This window comes from Canis lupus, chromosome 17, assembly GCF_011100685.1.
Source record: "Canis lupus familiaris isolate Mischka breed German Shepherd chromosome 17, alternate assembly UU_Cfam_GSD_1.0, whole genome shotgun sequence".
NCBI lineage: Eukaryota > Metazoa > Chordata > Mammalia > Carnivora > Canidae > Canis > Canis lupus.
In genome coordinates, this window is record NC_049238.1 from 49,339,219 (window position 1) to 49,364,658 (window position 25,440).

Here is a 25,440-nt window from a genome sequence, read left to right on the forward strand (position 1 = left end):
TCTGTAATCTTGTTCAGGCTCTTAATTTACTTCCAGAGCAAAACACAAAACAACTAAAAATACACTTTCTTCCTGAAAGGAGAGGAGACATGCCTCGCAACCCAGCTTTGTTTAGGTGGAAGGTCCATGAATGTAAACCATGCTGACAGTAAGGCTGCTGAAGCCAAATCCTTTCCGTTCCTCCCCCCAGATCGCAGCCCAGCCCGCAGCCCAGCTGCTGGCCCCAGCCTCCACCACTCCACTGAGGACCTGAGGATGCGGCAAAATGCCAGTTATGGCCGGCTGTGTAAGTGTGTTCTCGGCTGCTGCATGACAGCATGACAGAGACCGTAGGCTCTCACAGGTGAAGGAGATCAAGGCCAGGACCTGTGTAAAATTCTCAGGACAGGCATCAGGAGAGATCTAGCCTTCACCCCAAACCCGGGCTGTCCTGGGGGCCTAACCTACTACCCTAAGTTTCTAGGTAATTACTCTGAAAAATGCAACTCTAAGTCAAGTGCTGGCATAATCAGGATCCAGTCCTATGTACTAGGCATTTTGATCTTGGTCTGTACCTCTGCTTCCACCAAAACTGATCATCGGCTCTATTTTTGGTAAGAAGTCTTCCTCAAAACTGGATTAGAAACAGGTGAAGTACTTTGCCTTGGGACAGTCCGAGAACACCACCACCACTGGATGACAGCCTCATGCACCACAACCTGGGGATGCTGGCTGTCACAGCCCCCCTGGGCCTGGGGGTGGGTGAGGGTCTTGTGAGATGCATGGTCACAGACAGGGCTCTTCAGGCAATTCATCAGGAGGTGTGGGGAGGAACAGACTGGTGAGCTGTGAAGCAGAGCAAAGAGAGAACTTGCAAAATGGAAAGAAAACGGTATGAGTATGTTCCTTTAGATACTTTTATTAAAATGCCAAGATATGAACAAGTTATGACAGCTGTGCCCTGACCAGGCCTGAGGAATGATTTGGAGGGTAGTGTGGGCCCTGGCGGAGGCCTCAGCTACAGTCTTTCCTCTCTGTTTGCTGGTGAGCTGAGTCATCCCGGACTTGGTTATTTCACATAGGGACACCAGGAGGCGGCCGGCAGCCAAGGGCTTTCACAGCTGTTCACTGTGTATGAAGTCACCGTCGTGCCCAACATTGCGGGAAGGAGACCCGGATAAAAGGCTCTGTGTGCATGCCGTCCCACCCCGGGGGGGCCCTGAAGGTTCAAAGAGGAGCCACGCCTGAGTCTTGGAGAATCAATAGGGGTTTTTCAGGCACACGTGGTAGGGTGGGGGTGAGGGAGGGGAGAAGGTTGCAAACAAAAGAGGAAGGCACTGTGAAGGGAGTTGTCCACCTCACCAGGAGGACAGAGCCTGAGGGCCAGGGGGTCAAACTGAAGGGGACCCATGTACCCTGCCAGAGGATCCTCCCTACCTCTATCTGGAAGATAATGGAGACCTAAGCAGAAGCACACCATAATCAGATTCTTACTTGAGAAAGAATAAACTAGAAGGGGACAAGACTGGAAGTAAGAGACTGTTGTCAGAGCAGGACCAGAGAGGAAAGGGCCAAGGTGGGATGTGAGGACGAGGGGAGGTGGGAAGGGAGCCAAGAGGCAAGGATGTGGAAGCGACGAGGCTGGAATTCAGCTGGTGGATGGGAGGCAGGGGTGCAGAACCAAAGAAGATATGGCGTCGGGGTGGTTTGTTGGAAGTCAGTGAGTTCTATTTCCTGGTGTGTTGAGTTGAAGGTGGGGCTGCACAGTGGATTCCAGGGCTCAGGAGAGAGATGTGGAGTGGAGACTCCATCTGGGCCTCCTCAGCCCAGTATGGGCCTGAAGCAACAGAGCTGGATCCCATTGAACAAGGTTGGAGAGGATGAAGCCTCTGCAGGGAATGCAGGCAAAGCAAGGCCCTGAGCCCAGCAGGAGAGGATTCTGGATGTAAATAAGAGTAAGGGAGCCAAGGGAAGGCAGAGTTCTGGAAACCAGGAGGTGCCACAGGCCACAGAAAGCCAAGAAATAAGAGGGCTGAGAGTGCTCATTGGATGTGACTGCTGCTGGGGAATGAGCAGCATTCCCTCTCCTGCCTCGCCGAGTTGGGAGGACCATCGGGCAGGGCAGTTCAGATCATTTGCCATCACTCTTCCCCCCATGGAGAGCCCCATCTTCCTTCCCTCTTCCAGCCAGATCCCTGACCATCTTGAAACACTCACATGGGTTGTGGAGGACAGAGGGGAAACTGGTCTTCTCTCTCTAATAAGTCCAAGACTCAGTGACACCTGGCACCTCACCTGATAATGTGTCTGTGTCCCCCACTCCTCCAGGGCCTGGCACAGAGCAGACATCTCCATCTCTGCCCAAGGAGGTTGGGCAGAGAGCAGCAGGCTGAGGAGTGAGAAGGGAAAAGGAGAACCTTCAGTAGAAGGGAAGAAAGAAGAAATGAGAGCAGAGGCTAGCTCCAGTCTTGCTTTGGTTATGAAGCTGGGAGAAGCATGTGTAGGGACCAAGGGAAAAGGACCTGCAAGAGTCTGACTTCCCCTGATGGACCTTCTTTTCCTTCTTTCCTAGGTCACGCCCAGAGCAGAAGCATGAATGACATTTCTCGCACCCCAAACACAGACCAGGTAGTAAAGGCCCTGCACTGGGCTGCTGTGAAGGTGCAGGGCAGGAACATGCTTTTGGTTGCAGGGGCAGGGAGCCCCGAGGGACAGAACTCCACTCCTAGGAAGGAGTCAGAGTCCCCAGGAAGGACCCGGGTGGGGGCTCTGGGCTGCCTTGGTGACTGCCCAGCTCATCGGCCAGGTACTGACCAAGCTCCATGTGCTGCCTCTGTGCCAGGCTCTGGGAGGAGTGGGGGACAGAGAAGCATGATCAGATGAGGTGCCAGCCATCCCTGAGCTTGGGATTTGTTGGATGGAGAAGACCAGCACATAGAGTCTCACCTCCTCCTTGACCCTCAAGCACCTTTAAGGATGGAGTGGGGATTTGGGCTGGCAGAAAAGAACAGTGGGGCCTCCCTGAGGAGATCCACTAGACTACCTACTAGTGTCTTCTCCCAGGCCAGGGCAGGATGACATCATTTCTCGTCTCCCACCAGCTTGCCTGAAACCCCCTGAGGAGATCAGGATTCTACAACAGGTTGAGTCCAAGTCTAAGGCCCCCAGCCCAGGTACCCCATGACTATGTCCTCCTGGGAACCCCAGTGGGGGACCCCTTCACCCACAACCCCCACACATCTTGAGGGCAGCAGTCTCATGGTCCCCATGCCTGAGCCCCCAGGAGGAGGAATAAAGGTGATGAAGGAAACCTGAAATTTGGTAAGGACCCCTCAGGAGCTTGGGGGATCTCCAGGCTTTCAAAGCACCACCAAGTTTGGTGGAAAGCAAAACAAAAACAGTCCCTCGCGTCAGAGTCCCAAGGGCCCTTTGGTGGCTAAAACAGTAAGAACAGCATCAACCAACATTTAAAATCCAAATACTGCATGCACTACAATGACCTGAGCTTTTTTCTTAACATCTCCATTCAGCTGGTGAGGACACTGAGGCTTAACGCAGTTAAATAATGTGCCCCAGTCCATGCGGCTAAAAGCAACAGAACTATGATTTGACCCAGGCAGTCTGATATTAGAGCCCTTACTTTGGGAGTGCCTTAGGAAGGAATATTCTAGAATATTATTTAGAGAAGAAACTCACTTTACTATAGGCATACACATTGATGGTGAAGCCATGCTAAGAAAGCATTGCCTAGTAAATGTCTTTGAGGGACGATTTTAATAAATATCTAAGTAGCAATGAGAATACTAGCTGTCACTTTTGCCGGGCAGTGCTGCCTTGATTTAGGGGTTGGAGCCCAGTGTCCAGCTCTCCTGACAGAGTGGTGCTGCTTCTCAGTTCCTGCAGCAGTATGGCTTGTTGTGGGCACAATGGCTTGTCAGGCAGTGGGTACGCCATAGGTGCATCTTTCTTTAAAACTCCACACCCGCCCTAGGTAGGCCAGTGGGTTCCCAGTAAGCAGAACGTGGATTCACTGTGTGCAGAGACTCAGCAGAGGTGGACCAGAGTCCCCATGGGGTTCAGGAAGAGGGGTCAACAGGTCCCTGATTGGACAAATCTAGGTTCAGATTGTGGCCAAGCCAGGAGGACCAGAATGCCCCCGTGGCTCATATCTGGGATGCCACCAGGGCAGGCTCCTTACCAAACATGTCACAATCTGCAAGAGAGGACCCAGGTCCTTCTCCTCTTCTGGATTATGCTTCTCCAAAGCATTGTTGTTTTCAAAGCCTTGTTCTCCAGGGCACTCCTATTACCCCTCCTCCTCCTGTCCCCTGGATCCCCTCCCTGCCAGATGCTCAGGGGCATGATGCCGGGAGTGTGGGACAATAGCTCTCCTGGCACACCCAGTCCTTCATCCTGAAGAACCTGCTTATGAATCAGCTGACTCATCTGTAACAGAAGGACTTTTTGAGCCTTTGGGACTCTGGTTCCCATTTAACTCCCGGCCATGCTTATTTGTCCTTGGGACTGTTGCATGGGTGGCTGTGAAGAGTTTTATTTGTTGGTTGGTTGGTTTGAATTTAAAAGATTATAAGGGTGCAGCTGTCACTCACGTGCTTTTTCTTGAACTGGTAGTCCACCCAGCCCAGTGTGTATCCCACCCCCCATGAATGCATCAGGGAACAGTTGTGAGCCATTCCCCTGCCTAGGGCCAGGAAAAGACACAAGGAATCTGTACAAGGAAAGACTCTGGCCAAGGAGGAAAGGGTGGCAAAATTGTGGTGTCCACAAGATCTCTTTAGGACTTGCCTCCCCCTCTGGTCCCTTCTTCCTTTGTTGGCCATCAGGGACTTCTACCAGCCCTGCCCCCACAAAAGCCTTCCTCCCCTTCCTCTCTGTACAAATTTATCTCTGTCCCTTGCCCATCCCCTTGCTGCTGAGGGGAAGCAATCCGAAAAACCAATGCACCCTATGATGTTAAAGACTAAGAAAAACTTGGGATCCCTGGGTGGCGCAGCGGTTTGGCGCCTGCCTTTGGCTCAGGGCGCGATCCTGGAGACCCAGGATCAAATCCCACGTCGGGCTCCCGGTGCATGGAGCCTGCTTCTCCCTCTGCCTATGTCTTTGCCTCTCTCTCTCTCTCTGTATGACTATCATAAATAAATAAAAATTAAAAAAAAAAAAAAGAAAAACTTGTACATGACTGTCCCTGGGGCATTTTCATTGTACAATAGGACTCAGGAGGAGTCTGTGTCTTAACCTTAGGAATGAAGTCATAGATGTAGAGAGTGAGAATAAGTTTGGGATGAGGGCCTGTTTCTGGTACCTCTCCTATTGGACCCCACTCGCTCTGCCTATTTGACCTTCCTGCCCTGAACAGACACTAGCCCCTAGCATCCTGATAGTCTATAGTTGGAAAGTCTCAGAAGCCATGAGTTTCTTAGGACTTCCCCTCGGGATGACCTGGGGACATGGAAGTCTCCCACGGACTTGGAGATGGGGCCCAGGGGCTCCTGTCAGCCAGGAAGCTGATGGCAAGGGAAGACAAACATGTCTGCCCTGGTCACCAGAATGGGCCTAATCCTTTCCACAGCCACTCAAGGTGAAGGCAGAGAGGGAGGGTTGGGTGCTTGGTGTGGAAGAGCCGACTCCCACCTGCTTGAGCCTCAGGGGGTTGGGGGATGAGGCCTGATGTCTGGCAAACCTTGGCTTTCTTGTATGACCCCTCAGCTCATACTTCATTTGAGCAGTTTCTACTCATCAAGGAATGTCTTAGGGGTTAAGTCACTGCCTGTTCCTTCCTGTCTCCTAAGGCTGGCTTGGTCCTGGGGTTGACGGATTTTGAGTCTCCTCATCTACAGAACAGAGGAAAGTGTTTGGTTATTTCAGTCTCCTGAGAAATACTTGGAGAATTTTTTAAAGTCAGGCCTTCACAGCAATCTAAAGGGGTTTGGGGATACTGAATGCTGAAACCACTGATGAGAGTATCCACGGGCATCTTGTTTCCCCCTCCCTGCCAGCGGAAAAACAAGTTTATGAAGAAGATCCCCAAGGACTCAGAAGCCTCCAATGTGCTTGTCGGTGAGGTGGACTTCCTTGACCAGCCATTCATCGCCTTCGTGCGTCTCATTCAATCGGCCATGTTGGGAGGAGTGACCGAGGTGCCTGTCCCCACCAGGTGAGGGCCACTGAAATCTGCCCCTACACCCGCCTGAAGGAAGCCAGCTGTCCATGCAGTTGGCATAAAGAGCTGTTGGAGACACCCCTAAAACAGAAGGAAAATTAGGGAATTGCTGGGGAGGGAAATCTTTTGACTAAGGGGTGGGGTTTAGAGCTTATTTAAAATAATCATTTAAAAGAAGGAGCTGAGATACTGTTGGCTGGGCTTGGGCCATAAGACAATGGTGAGGATACTCCAGGGGGAGAGGATGGGGGTGAAGAAAAGACGTCCTTCCAGAGCAACTATGAGATTCAAAGGAGGGAAGGGACAAGTGTATGGTCAATTCATGAGTTAAGAAAGAATAATGTCCAGGGCCAGAGAATCCCTGTCTTTACCTGCTTCTATTTTTCCTTGTCAATTTCCTCCTCCTCCTTTATCTTCTTTGCAGATTTCTGTTCATACTGCTTGGACCTTCTGGGAGAGCAAAATCCTACAATGAAATTGGCCGTGCCATTGCAACCCTCATGGTAGATGATGTAAGTAGCAACAAAAAGCGTGTACTCCTGAATGCCATGGTTCCTGCATCAAGCACTATGCTTTCATTCCCTCACTTATCCAACAGGCACATTTGAGCACCTACTGTGTGCCAGGCTTATGCAGGGAACTGAAGATTATAAGAATCAGTTCAGTCACTGCCCTTTAGGAGCGCTGATCAAGAGGGAGAGACAGACTTGTAATTCTAAAAGTGAACCATATGCTAACTGTCCGGGCAGCCAGGAGAGGCTTCACGTAAGAGAGGGCTGTAAGCTAAGGATGAGCAGGAATTGGGTAGATCCTGCACAAGCCTAAGAGGAGGCAGGCATTCCAGACAAAGAGAATAGGAACCAAAGCTTAGAGATAGAGAAGCTGGGTAAAAGTGGTTCGACTTAGGCTCAGTGTAAGAGCCTCAAGAGCAGGAGGTGACCCAGAGATGACAGAGCCGATAGGCATAGCTGAGAGCTCTCTCTGTCCCAGGAGTGGTGGGGAGCCTAGAAGACTTCAAACACAGGCAAGATCTGTAAATCAGAAAGAACGTCCTGGAGACAGCCTGGAATGATGCAGTCTGACCCTCCAAGGATGAGGGGCGAGGAAGTTATAATCAGATCTAAAATAACTGAGCTGCTAGGACTGGGTTCTGTACAGGTTTTCTAATAAACTTGTTCCCTGCCAAATTGAAAGCAGAACAGTTAAGTAACTCAGCTAAAGACCTTCAGTGAGGACAGGGAGACCTGGCCTCCAGGTCTTCCCCCAAGACCCGCTGCTCCCCACCGTGTGTAATTTCACCTGCTGGGCTCTGTCCTCACCTAAAGACAGAGTGAGCTGGCAGGAGCAAAGGTTCAAAGGGATTTTCTCCGAAACTATATGTGATGTGCTCCCAGGAGGTGAAGGAGAAGCAAGACATCCCCTTACTCTTTCCTTGCCAGCTCTTCAGTGACGTAGCCTATAAAGCCCGGAATCGGGAAGATCTGATAGCAGGAATTGATGAGTTTCTGGATGAGGTCATTGTCCTTCCCCCTGGAGAATGGGACCCAAATATCCGGATTGAGCCTCCCAAGAAAGTGCCCTCTGCTGATAAGAGGTATGTTTGTGGATGGAGGGGTGGTGAGGAGGGAAGTGGTTCAAAGGGAGCTCCATGACTGTCTGTCCAAGTCTGTTCATGACTTTTCTGGTCAGCGTGGATGGGTTTATACTATATTTTGGAGGATATAGTATATCCTTGGACCTGGTGTCATTTTATCTCTCAAAAAAAAAAAAATTAGCAAGCAACATGCTGCATTGTGAACATCTGTAAAATCTGGGTGACCTGTGCAGGGGTACTGTGAGGCCATTTTCTGCATTTGTCTCTATTTTATTTCATGATTTTTGTTAGAGAGGTAAGAGGCATTCTCAGGACTGTTCTAGAGGAGCTAAGTTCATCCCAGGATTGGGAGCCCCACTGTCCCCTGCCCCCCTGGCTCCTTACAGGAAATCCGTGTTTTCGCTGATGGAGCTCAGACAGATGAACGGCTCTGCAGGGGGAGGCAGCGGAGCAGCTGCAGGAGGCAGCGCCGGTGGCGGTGGCAGTGGTGGCGGGGCTGGCGGAGGGAGCAGCGGGGATGAAGGAGAGATGCCAGCCATGCACGAAATCGGGGAAGAACTTATCTGGACTGGAAGGTGCCCACCCCAGGCCTGACGGGAATGCCAGACAACCTTTAGGCTTGTCTCCTTCTCACCCACCTGTGCGAACCTTTCCCACCTCTGCCTTGCAGCTCCCACTCCCGGCCATGGGGTCCGGACACTGCACTCTTTCCCTGCCCATCCCCTCAAACCCCTCTGGATCTGGCAAAAGAGGCAACTATTGTGGCAGGAGAAGGGAAGTGAGGTCCAGCACGGGAGTGCAGGAACACACACTTTCCTCTAGATACTCTGTTCCTGTGTGAGTCTTCTAGGGTTGCCATAACAAAATGTCCTGTTCTAGGTGGCTTAAACAATAGAAGTTTTCTCTCACAGTCCTGGAGGGTAGAAGATCCAAATCAAGGTCTGGGCAGGGCCAGCTCCCTCTGAGACTTTGGATGGCATCCTCCCTTCCCTCTCCCCAGATTCTGGTGGTGGCCAGCAGTCCTCGGTGTCCTTGACGTCCTTGGCTTCAGCTGCAGGGCTCTGGTCTATGTGTCTGTCCTCATGTGGTGTTCTCCCTGCATGTGTCTTCCAATGGCACTTTTCTCCTGAGGACACTAGTCATATTGGATTAGGGCCCACTGCCATGACCTCCTCTGAACCTGATTATATCTGCAAAGACCCTATGTCCCTTAGGACATCAATATGTCTTTTGGGATGACACTATTTAATCCATAACAGCACAATTTGAATTTTTTCTCTTTTTTCTTTCTTTAAAAGAGAGAGAGAGATTGAGATTGAGATTGAGATTTCCTGGCTTGGGTTTCCTTGCTGTCTTTTAGAATAATTCGGGTTGCTCTGAATTTAGGAAAGGACATGGCCCTGCAAAGCTATATGTAAATTATGACTTTGAGAATGGAGTCATGTTTTATATGTCTTTGGCTCTATGCCAACCAGTGCTTCCAAATTGGGGATAATTTTGCCTGTACCCCCATCTTCCCCCAGGAGACATTTGGCAATGTCCAGAGACATTTTTATTTGCCACAACTAGAGGGGGGTTGCTGCTGGCATCTAGTGGACAGAGGCCAGAGATGCTGCTCAGCATGCTACAAGGCCCAGTACAGCCCCATGACAAAGGATTACGCAGCCTGACATGTCAATAGTTCCAAGGCTGAGAAACCCGGCTCCATGCCAAGCATTGCATTAGGAGCTGTGGGGAATACTATATCCAATAGCACAGTCCCTAAACCTAAAATTCCTACTTGATTGTTCCAGAGAATAAAGAAACCAGTTCTAAGACTGAGAACCTGCCCTTGATGAATCTGGGCTGTCTCTCTCTCTCTCTCCTAAAGTTGGACACATCTCTGTTTACCAAGCACAGGCAGATGCCCTGAAGATGATCAGGGACATCACTGAAGAGGACGGCAGGATTTCTGTGGACCCCACGATCTCCTTTCCCCATACGATGTTAGGTCTACTCTAGGACATGTTCCCATCAGGCCTTCCCTTGCCCATCCAGGCTGTTTCTGACCACCTTTCCAGTCAGGATGATGCTAACCACAGACTTTCAGTCCTGCAAAAATCCTCTCTGCCTTTATATGTGCTAGTAGAAAGACCCCTGTCCCCTTCCACCTCTAGTCAAGGTCCTTTTCTTGCCCCAAATTCTGCAGGCTCCTATAAATAGCCCTACCCCTGCACTGGTGTTTGTAGTGAGAAAGCAGCCCCTGGGCCTGTCTTGAGCAGGTTCTTCGGTGGCCTGCGTCTGGATATCAAGAGGAAGCTGCCCTGGTTCCTGAGTGACTTCTATGACGGTTTTCACATTCAGTCCATCTCTGCCATCCTGTTCATCTACCTCGGCTGTATCACCAACGCAATCACCTTTGGTGGGCTTCTGGGGGATGCCACTGACAATTATCAGGTGTGTGTGAGCTGGGGCTGTGAGTGCTAAGTTTGCGCAGTGGCAGTATCATAGCCAATGGTGTTTATCAGAGGCACAACTATTGCTAACTGGGGACATCTGTGCAAACCTCCATAAAATCTTCTGCCACCAGGCAGTGGTAAGGAGTTTCATACCATAATCCCAAAACCAGGGCTTGAGTTTCACCCACCATGGGGCTCAGAACATCACTTTTAGTGATCTTTTACCCTTCCAAAAAAGTAGTGAGCCTACAGTATTAAAAGATCTAAAGTTAAATTGTGTTACTAAAGTCCAAATGTAAGGATGACATAAATAGATCAAACTTTTTTTAACATTTATAAAGTTGTGTTAATTGCACTCTATTTTTTGTCAATTTTTATTATTGAAGTATAGTTGACATACAATGCTATATTAGTGTCCAGGTATAACATAGTGATTCAATAATTCTATACATTATGCAGTGCTTTTAAGGGGAATGATCCTCTCTGTTGTTTGATACTTTTCCCACTGATGTGTGAATGAGCAATCAGAATTAATTAAGTTATTAATTAGAGACTTCTTTGCACATTTTTTAAATCAATCTTAAATTCTTTGCCTAGAATTAAGACATCTTTAGAAAGATGGTAATCTGTTACCATGACAACAATACAGGCCTCCCTTGGAAAAACATCAGTCAGCAGAGACACCAGCCCATATCCCAGTCAAGGGTCTTGTCCCATGGGGCCTTCAGGGTAGAACCATTGGAAAGCTTAGAAGCCAAGGTGAAGACTTATTACTCCAGATAAATTGAGATGAATGCTTATCTTCAGACCATACCACTCTCCTGAACTGCAGGTCCAATATCCAACTATCTCCTGGGCATGTTCATATGAGATCCCTCAACTCAGAGAGTCAACATTGCATCCATTGTCTTCCCACTAGACCTGCTGCTATCCCAACATAGCAAGTGACACCATGGTTTATCCAGCTATCCATGCATCATCCTTGACTTCTAAATCCCAGCTTCCCCACATTGTCTTCATGACATGACTCTACTTGCTTCTCAAGACTCATCTCCAAAGATCCTTTTCTCAGATTCCTGTCTTCCTTACCCATTATGTTTTCCATCAATCTTCATCATCTTTCCATTATTCAAAGGCATGCTCCCTTTCAGCTCCAGCTTTTGTGAACAAGAGTTGCTATTCCTGGAACCATCTTTTTTTGTCACTCTGCTTACCTTATTCTCCTGGTCAATTCCTTGCTCATTTTGGGGAGGTCTCAGCTTCTATATATATACCTCCTGGGAAGCCTTTCTGACCACTCTCTTACACCTATTATGTTGTCCTATGGCGCCTTGAACTTATCCCAGCTTATCACACTCCAAGGCAGTGATTCTCAACAAGGAATGATTTGGTTCCCCAGGAGACATAGAGACAGTTTTGGTTGTCATAACTGGGGAACAGAGTGCTACTGACATCTGATGGGTGGAGACCAGGCATGCTGCTAAACATCCTGTAATGCACAGGACATCCCTCTACAACAAAGAATTGTCTAGCCTAAAATGTCAATAATACAAAGGTTGAAAAACTGCTGTATGGAAATTGTCTGGTGGTTACTTGTTTGTATTTCCCATTAGACTGAAGATGCATTATCTCATTCACTGATGGGTCCCCAGTACCTAACAAAATGCCTGGTACACAGTAGGCACTTAATGGATTTTGAATGAATGAGTGGTCTGACCTCTAAAAGCACCTAACAGATTTTTGAATGAATAAATGACTGGATGGACAAATAGGCTGTCCTCTGGGAGTAGTGTGGGCATGAGATCAAGCACATCCACCGGCAGCCCTGTTTTCTAAGTTGTAGGGTGCCAAAAAGAAGTTACATGGGACCTTAGTCCAAATATAAATAGAGAGTGATACTGGTGATTGGGAGGAGGGTGTGGAATAGGAGATAGGAGGCAGAATTTGGGAAGGAGAGGGCCCAGAATAAAGGATGAGCACTGTGGCCTGGGCCCTTGGCTGGGTTCTAGCCTATGCCAAGATGCCCCTTCTCCTGCTTCCACTGAGCCTCATACTCCTCATGCCCCCAGGGAGTGATGGAGAGCTTCCTGGGCACTGCTATGGCCGGCTCCTTGTTCTGCCTCTTCTCGGGACAGCCTCTCATCATCCTCAGCAGCACAGGGCCCATCCTCATCTTTGAGAAGCTCCTCTTTGACTTCAGCAAGTAGGTGCCGTTGGTAGCCCCCGGTGCCTACTCTCACACCTGCACCTGCTCTCACCACTCTGAGCTTAATTGCCTCATCTACAACATGAGACCATTTTAAGGCCTCCCCAAGCTCTGTTACTCTGATATTCCCTGTTTTTCATTCACCCTGGGTGTTTGTTACCAAATGTGTGAGAATTGAGATGTCTTAGCACCTTCCTGCCATCCCCCATGAGATCTTTGCCAGAATTTGCAAAGATGAAACAATCCCACCCAGGAATTCTCCCTGTCCCTTGTCCTCTCACAGCTCCTAGAAGGGCATTTGTGCCACAGAAGGGATGGATGAGCCACTCAGGTTGGGTTGGGGAGCCAAGTACTGTGAAGAGCCCTGGGCTGGAGGCCCCTTCCTTCCCTCTATCTTCCAGAGGCAATGGCCTGGACTACATGGAGTTCCGCCTCTGGATTGGTCTCCACTCAGCCATCCAGTGCCTTATCCTGGTGGCCACAGATGCCAGCTTTATCATCAAGTATATCACCCGCTTCACCGAAGAGGGCTTCTCCACCCTCATCAGCTTCATTTTCATCTATGATGCCATCAAGAAGATGATTAGTGCCTTCAAGTACTATCCCATCAACATGGACTTTAAGCCTGACTCCATCACCACCTACAAATGCGAGTGTGTTGCCCCTGACACAGGTGACCGGTAATCCCAGATGTGCCCTGGGCCTTCACCCACACACTCTCCCCTCACCACAGCTCTCTACTCAAATGTAGGAGGTACCATCCTGAGAGGTATCAGGCCCCTTGAGTGGTAGCAAGCTACCTGAACACTTGGATGTCCGTCTGCCAATGGTGGTATAAACAGAATTCCTGAGGGAGCTGGGGGGCTCAGTCAGTTAAGCACTGGCTTGGTTTTGTCTCAGGTCATGATCTCAGGGTCATGAAATTGAGCCCCATGTTGGGCTCCCTCTCCTTCTGCTCCCCCCAGAACTCTTTGCTCTCTTTCTCTCTCTCTCAAAACAAAAGATAGATTTCTGGCATTGGGTGGGAGGTTGAATCAACCAACTGGTCAACCTGATAATACATAGTGCCTTTTCTGTGGAATTCCTTACTAACCAAAAAAATGTCATCTGTACAGTTAGGGCTTCCTATAGTCTCAACCACTGGCCTCCCTTCACAGTCCTAGTCATGCCCTCAGAGCCTTCAGTGGGCCTTGTCTGGGGTGACCAGGATGCCGTGGAGCAGGGACACCCATAAATACATAGATCTAGATCAAGAGAGAGAAAGAGATCTGTCCATATATCTCTAAGTACTACCAAGCTGGACTCAGAGAGAAGAGTGAGGCCCAGAGACAACCCAAGGTCACATTGAAGCTCAGTTTCCCTAGCTATGAAAGAGGAATATCAATGCTGGCCCTGATGGTCTCATAGAACTCTTGTGAGGCTTCCAAATCTATACCCAGATTGGATTGGAGTTTGACACAAGTAGATTTTGTGTTGTTTAGTACTCCACATGTTATTGATAAAAGATTGATCATAAGTCAATCAAAAATATTTACTGTACAGTCACTGTGCACCCTGCTTTAGACTAGGCCTCATGGAGAGGAAGATGTCCTGACCTCAGGGTGTATAGTTCTGGTTATACCCTCTCTCCCTCTGTCACTGCACTGGTTTTGTAAACAAGTCTAGACTTAATTTTTTTCTATCATTAATTTAGAGTTATTTCATTAAAATTCAGCATAGATTAAGCTATTGTTTGTCCTGAGCCAGAACATGCTGCTTGCCTAGGCAATGGAGGAGATCCTACCTGCAGGCCTTTTTCATTCTGCCCTGGAGTGAATCTCTCCTCTGTGGCCTAGGCCCCATCAGGATACTCCCATTTGCTGCTTGTGCCCACTGGATGGTGGCTTCATTGCATTGACTGAACACAAAGGTTCACACAAGCACGGCTTTTGGAAGTACATGGCCTTGATCTCTTTGAGAAACTGTCCAAATTCTGGGGTCATATGTGGCATTTTGGTCATTCTGAGAATCATCTGTCCACAGGAGAAACCAAACATAGACATACCCTAAGAACAGGAGATGTAGGAGCATAGAAGGCTGAATTTGAGGGCCATAATAAAATCTACTTGCCTTCAAAGAGTATCCCCTTTGCCCTTTCCCAGGTGCCTGATAACACCTCTTTTTTTTTTTTAACCTCCTCATTTTGGATCACTCTATTGCCATGGTTCTCAAAGTGTGGTCTCCAGAAGCAGCATTAGTACCTCTGGAAACTTGTTAGAAATACAAATTATTGGGCTTCACCCAACACCTGCTGATCAGAAACTCTGGAGGTAGGGCCAGCTGTATAGTAACAAGCCTTCCAGGTGATTCTGATTCATGCTTAAGTTTGAGAACCATTGCTGTATTCAGCTGTTAATTAGTAATTTGGAGCCCTCATTAGCCACTAACCCTTATAAGATTAGATTTTCAGTTTCTTCACCAAGAGTAAAGGAACTGGGATTAGGACAAGTTAGTTTTGACTAGAATATGAAAAGGAAAATTCTAGACATTAGGGGAACTAAGTGAGGAGGGTTTCTTTCCCAGTCCATGGTCCACTTGCTTGCAAAATGTTCCATATTCCTAGCTTTACTGCAAAGCCCAGTCTGGACAAGGCACCCTATTGGTCTTTGCCACTCTTCATCCTAAGAGCTTGTTGTGTGGGGGAGCTCTCTTTTTAAATTTAATCTTGTTTCCATTGTAACTGATTTGTATTCTGTTTATGGATGCTGCACAACTGATTTGGCTGCTTTCAATCCCAAGTGAGTACCACTTTGTAAACACTAGTATTTAAAAATATTTGATATTTGGAATCAAATATTTGAAATATTATATTTCATCCTCTTTACCTCAAAGTGACTTTCAGATTAACCCTACCCAATATAAAAGAATGGCTAAGTCTAAGAAGAAGACATCAAAGGTGTGTCTGGTCTGACAAGCTTGGGCAATGGAAAAGCACCTGAGTTCTTGAGGCTCAAGCATTAGCTGGGAGTCCTCTAGTGTTTGTGTGGGTAGCCCTGAGTTACCCACTTCTGGCCCACTTGCCCTGCTCTGTGGTTAACTGCACATCATGTTCTCTTGGTCAGTGGTGTGAGGTAAAGTAGCAGATGTCCTGATTTCTATTAGTAAAGCTTTCTTCAGAATAATCGTAACAAACCTCTGGTTGTAGAACTTTTAGGAATATTCTGCCCTGGGTCAAGACTGAATTCCTTAGTCATTCCAGCCCCCCACTGCCCCAGAAGTGGGCAACATAGAGGGGCCCTGTGATTACATCTACCCCGTGACAGCTTATTGGAGGTTGAAGAAGCTTCAAGAATAGCTTCAACTTCACTCTGGGTTCCTAACCAACCATGGACAGTCAGTAGGAGCCAAATGGCTTGCAGCGCATTTCAGATTCATTGCCAGCAAACTGGCTAGCTGGCCTCCTGCCTCCCTCCCCAAACCTGCTCCATTGGAACTACTTAATGAGCCTTCGCTTAGAGAAGAAAGGCAAGGAGGACCTGGCCCTTCTTTACCCATGCAGCACAGGAGCACACGTGAGAGAGAAGGCAAACAGCAGCCTCCAAAGCCTGCCTTTTTAATGAATGGCTACATCCCACAGGAAGGGAATTACAGTTCTCAGTTCTTCTCATGGCCTGTGATGGGAACCCTTATATGCTCTACCTACAGTTTGGAACCCTGAGGCTGGGGAGGGGAGTGGTAAACAGCTAAGGACAGTACCTCTGGGTTATGATTCACCTTCAGGCTTGGACTTGGGTTTAATTTTCCTCAGCATGCATTCAAGGGGTAGGTTAGAAAATTTAATATCAAAGCCAATGTGTTCTTACGGTTGGCCTAAAAAACACACACACACATCTGGACAGGGGCATGGAGAGCAGCACAGGAAGGGATTCTTGCTGTGTAGACCTTGGAGGTATCTAGGCTGGGCCTGGGATGGATCATGACTCCTTGCAAGTACGAGTTGTGCGACCGTGGGGAAATGAGCAGGTTACTTAACCTGTGTGGGCTTTGGTGGGCCTCATCTTTCAAAAGGGGATAGTAGGAATTTAGGAACTTGGCAAGATGATGCTTCTAAGGCTTGGCATTGTGCAAAGCAGAGACAGGATAAGTCCTCTGAAAGTGTCTGAGAGCGTAGACGTGGATCCAGTTGCTGGTAGGGACAAGGCACGTCATTCCCCAGCTCGTGTCAGCACTGGGTCTTGGTAGCAGATTCCTTACTTTGGCTTTTAAAGTGAGCCCTTCGTGGTCAGATAGGAGCTGTCATAGACCGGCCCAGTGGGGCAGTCAGAGCTGTAACCCAGGCTCCTCTACCACCCCTGTCCTCACTGTGCAGAGTGAGGAGAGCAGAGCGGAGCCAGGGCGTGATGAGGTGCCCTCACAAGGGAAGCCACTCCTGGGCTCTGAGGAATGGTGGGAGATGGAGAAGGTGGGGGCCTGATGGGGGCCCCAGGCTCTCCCCACCAGCAGCCACTGACCTGGCCCATGTCCTGTGCTCATCCACAGCGAATACAACCGTGTTCAATGCTTCAGCCCTGCTGGCACCAAACACCAACACTTCTCTGGTAAGTCCTCTCCTCTTACTCAGACACTCGAGGGCGTTTGTTTGTGGGAATAGTGGGAGAAGCTGGGAAACAGAGACCATCTTCTGGCAAGCCAGACTTGCAGAAGCCAGTCCCAGCTGCACCCCAGGGTGGCCCATGGAGCTGTGTCAATGCGTACTTTTATCCTAAGTATATACTGTCAAAACCCCCCTTTAAAACACATCTCTTCCTATGAAATTTGTGTGCCTAAATATCACACATGCACGTGCTCACACACATGAACGGGAGGTAGAGGTAAGGCATGGTAAATAGGGCTGCACAAAGAACAGTATAAACACAGTTTCCCAGCCATCTTTCTATTTGCTTCCTTGCCTTTCTACCCAGCGCCTCCAACTCCCACCCAACAACCCCAGGAAGGTTGTTAGTGCTATGACCCTCACTAAGTCTGATCTGTCCTGTGTGCTCACAAGTCCCCCGTCCAGCAGGTCTGGTCTGCCTCTGCCAGGAACTATGAGCGGTGGCCCTTAGGAGAGGCACCCAGCCTGAGTGGCACCAATGGTGGGAAAGTCCAAAACCAGGACAAGGGTGGCTCCTGGTGGGCTTTGGGGAAGATCTTTGGACTTTTGTGGGTCACTGAGGTTGCTGCTTTAGTCACCCCTGAAGAGGCAGCTGGCTGTTCAGCTGGCAATTTCACCTAAGATTTTCAAATATCTGATTTTGAGGAAAGAAGGGAATCCGTCGATGCCTGTGCCTGGATATTTACTATGTTCAACGTGCCATGTGTACTCTGAGGGCTAAAGGGATGTTAAAAAGAAAAGAAAGAAAAAAGAAAAGAAAAGACAAGACAAGACCAGATGTGGCCCTTGTCCTCAAACTTGCTGGTAGTATATGTGTAGAGATGAACATGAACGGTGGTGGGACAGCAAAAGCAGAGCATGCCATGTGTCAAATCTGGGCCACATGTGTCCTTCCAGCCATGGGAACAAGCTGGAGAAGAAAGCCTCAGAGAGAAAGTGGAATGTAATCTGGTCTTGAAGGTTGAGAAAGTTGGTTCCCTAGAGAGAAGCACATGCCAGACCCAGGGCCAGCACAGACAGAAGGGCAAACAAAGAAGACACAAAACCTGTTCTGAGGACAGTGAGGGGACCAGTCTGGCTGAGACAGCACACAGGGTGTCATGGCACAGGGAAAGCACAGGAGATGAGCTAGGAGAGAGATGTGGGGCTGGACCAGTGGGGCAGTAGAGGCATGTGACCCGGAAAGAGGGCATTTTTAATAGCTTCAGTGATTGGGGGAGGCCCTGACACTCAGCAGATGTCTTGCAAATCTGGATTTCTCTCTTCACGTGGTATTTCCTGATCCTGAGCTTTCCCACAGTATGCCAGTCTCACGTTTCCAAGAGGGTAAGAATGGATCCTGCAAGTCCCCTCAAGGCCACAACTCCAGAGCCCACTCAGAGCCACTTCCTCCCCTATTCCACTGGTCTAAGCAGACCCAAGGCCAGGCCAGATTCAAAAGGGTGGAGAAATAGACTTCATTTGTTGATGGGAGGATTATTGGTGTCACATGGCAAAGGAGTGTGGACACAGAGAGGCATGATTCACTGGAAAACACCATTATAGCAAAGTACCACACTTATAAGCCAAACATTCATTACAGGTGGTTACAAATACCTGCTGGCTTCATTTTGCAGGTTGCTGAATATTTACACAGTAATTGTTTGAAGTATATATTAACTTTATTATAAATTACTCTGCTTTTATTACACTTAAAAACATATGTGTATGAACATGTGTGTACACACATATATGTATGTATATATGCACTCATATACATACACTTAGAGAAATGTATGTGTCTATATATGTACTTATGTGTACACTGGATTTTAAGCATCTAAACATGAAAAGGGGAAGTGCTTGAAGTGACTGACTCAAGAGAGATCTGACAAGGGTGGGGCATATGCCCCAATATGTGAAAAGGTGTGCATAGGAGAAGGAAAAGAAAGAATAAATGTGATATGCTCTGGGAGAGAAATCCATAGTTGGCTGAACTAGTAGCTGAGCCTACTGTAGGAGAAGGCATCCCACCCTCTGAGCTTTTTCTCCTTGCTAACTCTGCAGTACATCCTAGAACTGAAGAAACACATGCCAGCTTGTAAGCTTCCTGGGGGTCCTGCTGTTTGCTATTCCTTGACACGGCCTGTATCCCGGGACATCATTCTGTTACTGGGCCTCATGGAGGAGGGGAGGGATGTGTGGGATGCCTGAGGGACTGCAGGGGCAAGGATACATCTGACTCCCCAGGAAGGCCCTGACTCTTTCTCTCCTGTGCTTGGTCTTCCAAGTACAACCCCCTTAACCTCACAGCACTGGACTGGTCTCTGCTGAGCAAGAAGGAGTGTCTGAACTATGGTGGGCAGCTGCTTGGGAATTCCTGCCAATTCATCCCAGACCTGGCACTCATGTCCTTCATCCTTTTCTTTGGGACGTACTCCATGACCTTGACCCTGAAGAAGTTCAAATTCAGCCGCTATTTCCCTACCAAGGTAAGCTTACTCTGCGGTTAGGAAGGGGCCTACAGTTAGGCAGTTCACAAGGAAGCCCCAGTGGGGTCTCCCTGTGAGGGTTAGGGCCCACTGACAGGATGGACACCCACCACATCAGCACTGGCTCACTGGGATTTTTCAGGTTACAGACTTGTCAGAGAGAAGTGAGTTCCCTTGTTGCCAAGTCCTGTTGGCAATACTCAACATTATAAGACTTTTATCTTTAGTCTTTCTGTGTAGTACTATCTCACTATGTTTTTAAATTTTTCACTTCCCCAATGACGAAGTTGAAAATCTTGTGCATTTATTGGCCACATAACCATTTAACTTTCTTCTTGGAAGTGCCTATTCAAATCTTTCACACATTTTCTATTGGGCAGTCTGTCTGTTTTCTTTCTGGTTTGCAAGATTTCTTTACATATTCTGGATAGAAAGCTTTTTGTGATCATCTGTGTTGCAAATATCTTCTCCTATGTGACTGGCCTTTTTACTTTCTTAGTGGTATCTATTGACTAATAGAAATTCTTAGTTTTATTATAATCAAATACATCAGAATTTTCCTCAAGGAAAATATTGGACAGAAGATATTCTCCTGTTATCTTCTAAAAACTTCATTGTTTTTCCTTTCATGTTATATCAGAATTACTTTTGACATATAGTATGAGATTGTGTTTCTTTTTATATGTATATAAATAGCACTTTTTAAAGAAGACTCTCCTTTCTCACTGCTCTGCAATATTTCTTTTGCCAGGTGTCAAATATTCACATATGATGGGGTCTGTTTCTAGGTTCTTTACTGTTTCACTGATTTATTTATCTGCCAGTATCACAGTCTTCATTTGTATGGCTCATAATAAGTCTGTATGTCTTACAGACCAAACTTTCCCTCTTTGTCCTTTTTTTCCAAGATTAATCTTAAATTTTACTAAAATAAAAACTTGTTAGAATTTTTCTTAAAGACCTTATTTATTTATTCATGAGAGACAGAGAGAGAGGCAAAGACATAGGCAGATGGAGAAGTAGGCTCCCCACAAGGACCCCAATGCAGGACTCAATCCTGGACCCCAGGATCACACCCTGAGCTGAAGGCAGACGCTCAACTGCTGAGCCACCCAGGTGTCTCAAAAACTTGTTAGAATATTGATAGGATTGTATTGAACCTAAATGTAAACTGGGGAGGATTGACACCTTTGAAATTTGGAGTCTACTGATCCATGAATATTGTATGCTTCACCATTTACTTGGCTCTGTCTTCTCTCCATATTTTTTTTTTTTTTTCGGTTTTGGCCTTAAGCTCTTGCATACTTTTTATTAGACTTATTCCTAAGTACTTGATTTTTTATGCTATTGAAATGCTAAATACTAATTTGAATTGCATTTTCTTTTCTGGTCAAAATAAAACATTAATTAATCAAAAGAGCACTTGCGTATATGTAAGCAATGGGAGGGAAGCTCAGAAGAATTGTAGCAACACTCTTCCACTATAAATCCCAGGGCATTCTCCTAAAGCCATCTTTTTTTAATGCTTCTTTGTTTTTAGTAATCTCTACACCCAGTATGGGGCTTGAACTCATGATCCCAAGATCAAGAGTCACATGCTCTACTGAGCCAGCCAGGCGTCCCTCTCCTAAAGCCATCTTAAATAAATATTACTGTTGCTGCTACTACTACTATGACTGATGATGATGATAAAATTGATATGAATAATTGAATTTTTTTTCAGTATTCCATAAAAACTAAAAAGCTCTTTAGGAAGTTGGCAATATGCAAACTGAGGGGAAAAATAGTGTGCTTGCAACACAAATGCATCCTCAAGGCAAATTCCCTCCCTACCTCCCTACTTTCCAACCAGATTATATCCAAGTCACCTCTTATGTAAAAGATCCAGAACAGCAATTGCATCTGAGAATATCTATTTCCTGGAGGATTAAATATAATTCACCAACTTTCTTTTATCTTTTATCACCAACTTTCCCCCCCTTAAGTTTCTTACAAATTCCTCTGTTGCCTACTGGAATTTAGTGTTGCAGAGAAGAACTGAGACTGTACCATTTCATACCCATAAGATTGGTAAAGATATGAAGATCTTGGGATATCAAGTGTTGGAGGTGAAAAGTGGGTAGAAGTGTAAATAGGCACAAGCATTTGAGAGAGCCGTTGGCCCTCTTAGATAGAGTTAAAGATGGATATGATTTTCCAATGAGCATTTCCACTCCCAGGTATACACCCCAGAGAAACTCTCACGTGTGCAAGAATGTTCACAGAAGCATTGATTCTTAGAGGAAAGCAATGAAAATAATCTGAGTTGATCAATCAACAGGAGAATGAAGAAGTAAATGGCAAACAATCATACAAATATTAAACTGCAATGCATATACACGCAGACTAAAACTACATCTATCCGCAAGGAAAAATAGCACCAACATAATGTTGAGCAAATAAAGCAAACTGCAGAAGACTACAAATAATATGAAAACATTTATGTAAAATTTTTAAATGTGCAAAACAATATCATATTTTGTTTAGAGCTATCTACATATTTAGTAAAAGTATTAAGACATTCATGGGAATAGGGACACCTGGGTGGCTCAGTAGTTGAGCATCTGCCTTTGGCTCAGGGCATGAACCTGGAGTCCCAGGATCGGGGTCCCTGCAGGAAGCCTACTTCTCCCTCTGCCTATGTCTCTGCCTGTCTCTCTGTGTATCTCTCATGAATAAATAAATGAAAATGTTAAAAGAGAGAGAGAGAGATTCATGGGAATAATAAAGTCTAAATTCAGAGCAGTGGATCTCTCTAGAGAGCAGTGACAGGGAAGCCACTGGATCACAGAGAGGTATTGACTGAATGGGTATATTTTCATTTCTTAAGGATTGAGGAGTTCACAACTATTTACTACATCCATCTTTATGCTAGGTTGGACCATGTGAAATGGAGTGCATTTGACTGTTTTGTTCTACAAAAAAGTGGCAAATTCATATGGTTTAACTTTTGATCTGGATGCTAGGAATATTGCAGAAAACCAATTGTAAATCTGCACACTGCTTGGTTTACATGATCATAGTAACATAAAGCAGTTATTGACTTCCAACTTTTAGAATCAACTTACAGATAAACCACAAAAGACATGTGTTTATGGAACACAATGTGAGTGTTCTCAGCTTTGACAATGTAAAGATCCACTTGGAAGAATCACAGTTGGAACAGGATGGGGAGGGAGGTGGTGGGAAGGGAAGCAGCTAGCTTCCCAGGATGGAGCACGAGAGCAACTGGTAAAGTCAGCAGAAAGAGAGGGTTAGTTATAAAACTTGAAAGTATAAAGGAAACCCATAGAAAGAGTTTGAAAATAACTCTCAATTATTGGGACTGAGGAAAGGGCAGAAGGGACAGTGCAGGTAAGCTAAATCTTTATCAGTAGATTTTGCTTTAAATTTGTAAATCAAAATATGAAAGTATAGCATATTAATGACATGGAGGAAACCACCAGAACAACTAAAATCAAGCAGACTTATTGGGTACATCTGGAGTGAAGAAAAGTGAGGTAGGGGACTTTGCTTTCTACACTATGTGGGTTTTTAACTATATATATATTATTTTAATAACAGTTTTCAAGGTGAGTATGGATACAGAGAATGCATTCAATGTACCATTACCTACCCCTACCCTTCCTAACTTCTTTTCCTGTTGTTCTCTGGAAACTGCTATCCCTGAAGAGAGATAGAAAAGGTGGCAATATAGACGTTGGTCAGAAGGTAGGGGGTAGTGGGAGGAGGTCAGGAACCTGGCCTAGGATGGGCATTCTGAGACACAGGAGCAAGAGGCAAAGGATTCCTAGTGGACAGAAAGTCTGCAGGCAGATAGGGGTCCCCCGTGGAACTGGAAACCTCCCTCCCAGCCCAGGTGGCAGTGCAGCAATCTGCCACATATTATCAGGAGCTAAAATTTTCTTTGGAGTTCAGCTTTGCTCTCACCACCCCTTACAGTGACTCAGTTCAGTCTGTCATACCAGGAAATGCTTTCAGCAATGACTACATGCCATGTGTCTAATAACAATTCCCATGCTCACTAACATATGCCAAGCCCTCTGAATATGTCCTAGCTCACTCAGGTCTATGAAGTAGGTGCTACTGTTATGTTCATTTTACAAATGAAGAAACTGAGGCTCCAAGAGACGACCTGCTTCCCCCAGGTCACACAGCCAGCAAGGGCAGAGTCAGGATTTGAACATAGGTCTGCTGACACTCAAACCCAAGTACTTAGCCACGGTCCTCCTGCTGCCAGGGGACTGAGTCCTCCAGGAGGAGTGCAGGTGCTTCATTCATGCATCTCCTTTCTGCAGGTCCGGGCCCTGGTAGCTGACTTTTCCATTATCTTCTCCATCCTGCTGTTCTGTGGAATTGATGCCTGTTTCGGCCTGGCAACCCCTAAGTTGCACGTGCCCAGTGTCATCAAGGTTTGCCCCTGGTCCCTGCTCTGGACATTAGCTCTGCCCACCCACCAGCTGTAGTTCCTTTCCCCTCTCTGCTCATCAGACTTTCATAGACTCTCAGCTGTGGGGGTTCTCTGGGTATGCTCCACCTTTCCTCCACACAGGCTCCCAGGGGGTGGTCCCTTGAGACGGTAGGCTGGGGACATATTCACAGTGAAGTCCTGCTGTGGAGTCACAGAGTGGGGAAGGTACTGGAACCCACCCTTCAGCCCAGCAGAAGCCCCCTGATTTCCACTGACAGGTTGGTCTGCGATCCCCTGGCTCCAGCAATCTTCAAGTGGGGTCACCTGGGGTCTGTTGAAAATGATCCCTGAGAACACTGATGCTCCAAGTGTGGTCCCCAGACTAACATCATATCATCACCTGACAATTTGTTAGAAATACATATTCTTGGCCCCGCCCCAGACCTGTGGAATCAGAAAGTCTGGGGATAGGGCACAGAGTTCTGCATTTTAATAAGTGCCCCCAGAAAGCCAGCGCCAAGCTTGAGAACTGCTGCAGAAGTCCTAGTAAGTCCTGAGTTGGTGCCATTTGCTTGAAGCTCAGCTCAGGCCCTGCTCCCTTATTAGGAGCATCAGCCACCTACACTGGGCTTGGAGGTTCTAGAACTGACCTTCCCTGTCTTCAAGGGCTTGATCTCCTTGCTATGACTCCAGGGTTCTCTTTGATAGCTTACATGCAAAAAAGTACCTCTTTCTCTTAAATAAAAGAGAGATTTCAGCCAGCTTCTGCAGAGATAATCCCATATTCTTAAGGTACAAGTCTGAATTAACAGACTGATGTTTTACAGACCTTCCTGTAAGGCTCCCCAGAGAGGTAACTCAGAGGAGAGGCAGAAGCCTTAGGCACTGGGCCCATCAGATTCCTTACTCTTGCCTGTTGGGCCTCATTCCTGCTTCCTGCTACCTTGCAGTTAGGTCCTCGAGCTGTCTCCCAGCTCTCCGCCCCTCCTCGTTCCCAACCAATCCCAGGGATCTCAGTTCAGCAGACACCATGCCCTTCCCAAATCTGTGTCTGTGGTCTCTTTAAAGTTGCAGGTGCCTAAGGTCTTGGAAGGAAAAGATTAGGCTCAAAAGGCACCCTGGGGCAGGCAGGGGGAGTGGTGGGAGGTCAGGGAGACTGGGGCCCCCAGGCAGCAAATGCACTGGCACAGGGGAGAGGAAAGGGCCATTTCCATTTGTTCTGCTCAGCCCACTCGGCCTGACCGAGGCTGGTTCGTGGCTCCCTTCGGGAAGAACCCATGGTGGGTATACCTGGCGAGCATCCTGCCCGCCCTGCTGGTGACCATCCTGATCTTCATGGACCAGCAGATCACCGCTGTCATAGTCAACCGGAAGGAGAACAAGCTGAGGGTAAGGCGGCTACCAGGGGCAGGAGCACAACCTCTTTCTTCCCACAAAGTTGGAAGGAAAAAAGAAGGGAGATGGTGCTTTTGTCAAAATGTGGGGCCA

The 25,440-nt window shown here is 47.3% G+C and overlaps 1 protein-coding gene across 8 annotated transcripts in view; it reads left to right on the forward strand.

Moving 5' to 3' along the window:
* Positions 1-25,440, forward strand: part of SLC4A5 (solute carrier family 4 member 5) — a 108,242-nt gene that overhangs the window by 64,005 nt on the left and 18,797 nt on the right. For 7 of the 8 annotated variants that reach the window (XR_005372547.1, XM_038561722.1, XM_038561726.1 and 4 more), the window contains 13 exons: positions 191-286; positions 2,552-2,607; positions 5,997-6,154; positions 6,585-6,672; positions 7,600-7,754; positions 8,141-8,329; positions 10,016-10,190; positions 12,262-12,395; positions 12,800-13,071; positions 16,917-16,975; positions 19,302-19,502; positions 23,840-23,953; positions 25,180-25,341. Coding sequence is in view for 7 of the 8 variants with exons in the window: in XM_038561722.1 (XP_038417650.1) it covers positions 191-286; positions 2,552-2,607; positions 5,997-6,154; positions 6,585-6,672; positions 7,600-7,754; positions 8,141-8,329; positions 10,016-10,190; positions 12,262-12,395; positions 12,800-13,071; positions 16,917-16,975; positions 19,302-19,502; positions 23,840-23,953; positions 25,180-25,341 (1,859 nt within the window). In the remaining variant the exon portion in view is untranslated. The remainder of the gene's footprint in view (positions 1-190; positions 287-2,551; positions 2,608-5,996; positions 6,155-6,584; positions 6,673-7,599; positions 7,755-8,140; positions 8,330-10,015; positions 10,191-12,261; positions 12,396-12,799; positions 13,072-16,916; positions 16,976-19,301; positions 19,503-23,839; positions 23,954-25,179; positions 25,342-25,440) is intronic. The other variant, XM_038561727.1, reaches the window with a different exon arrangement.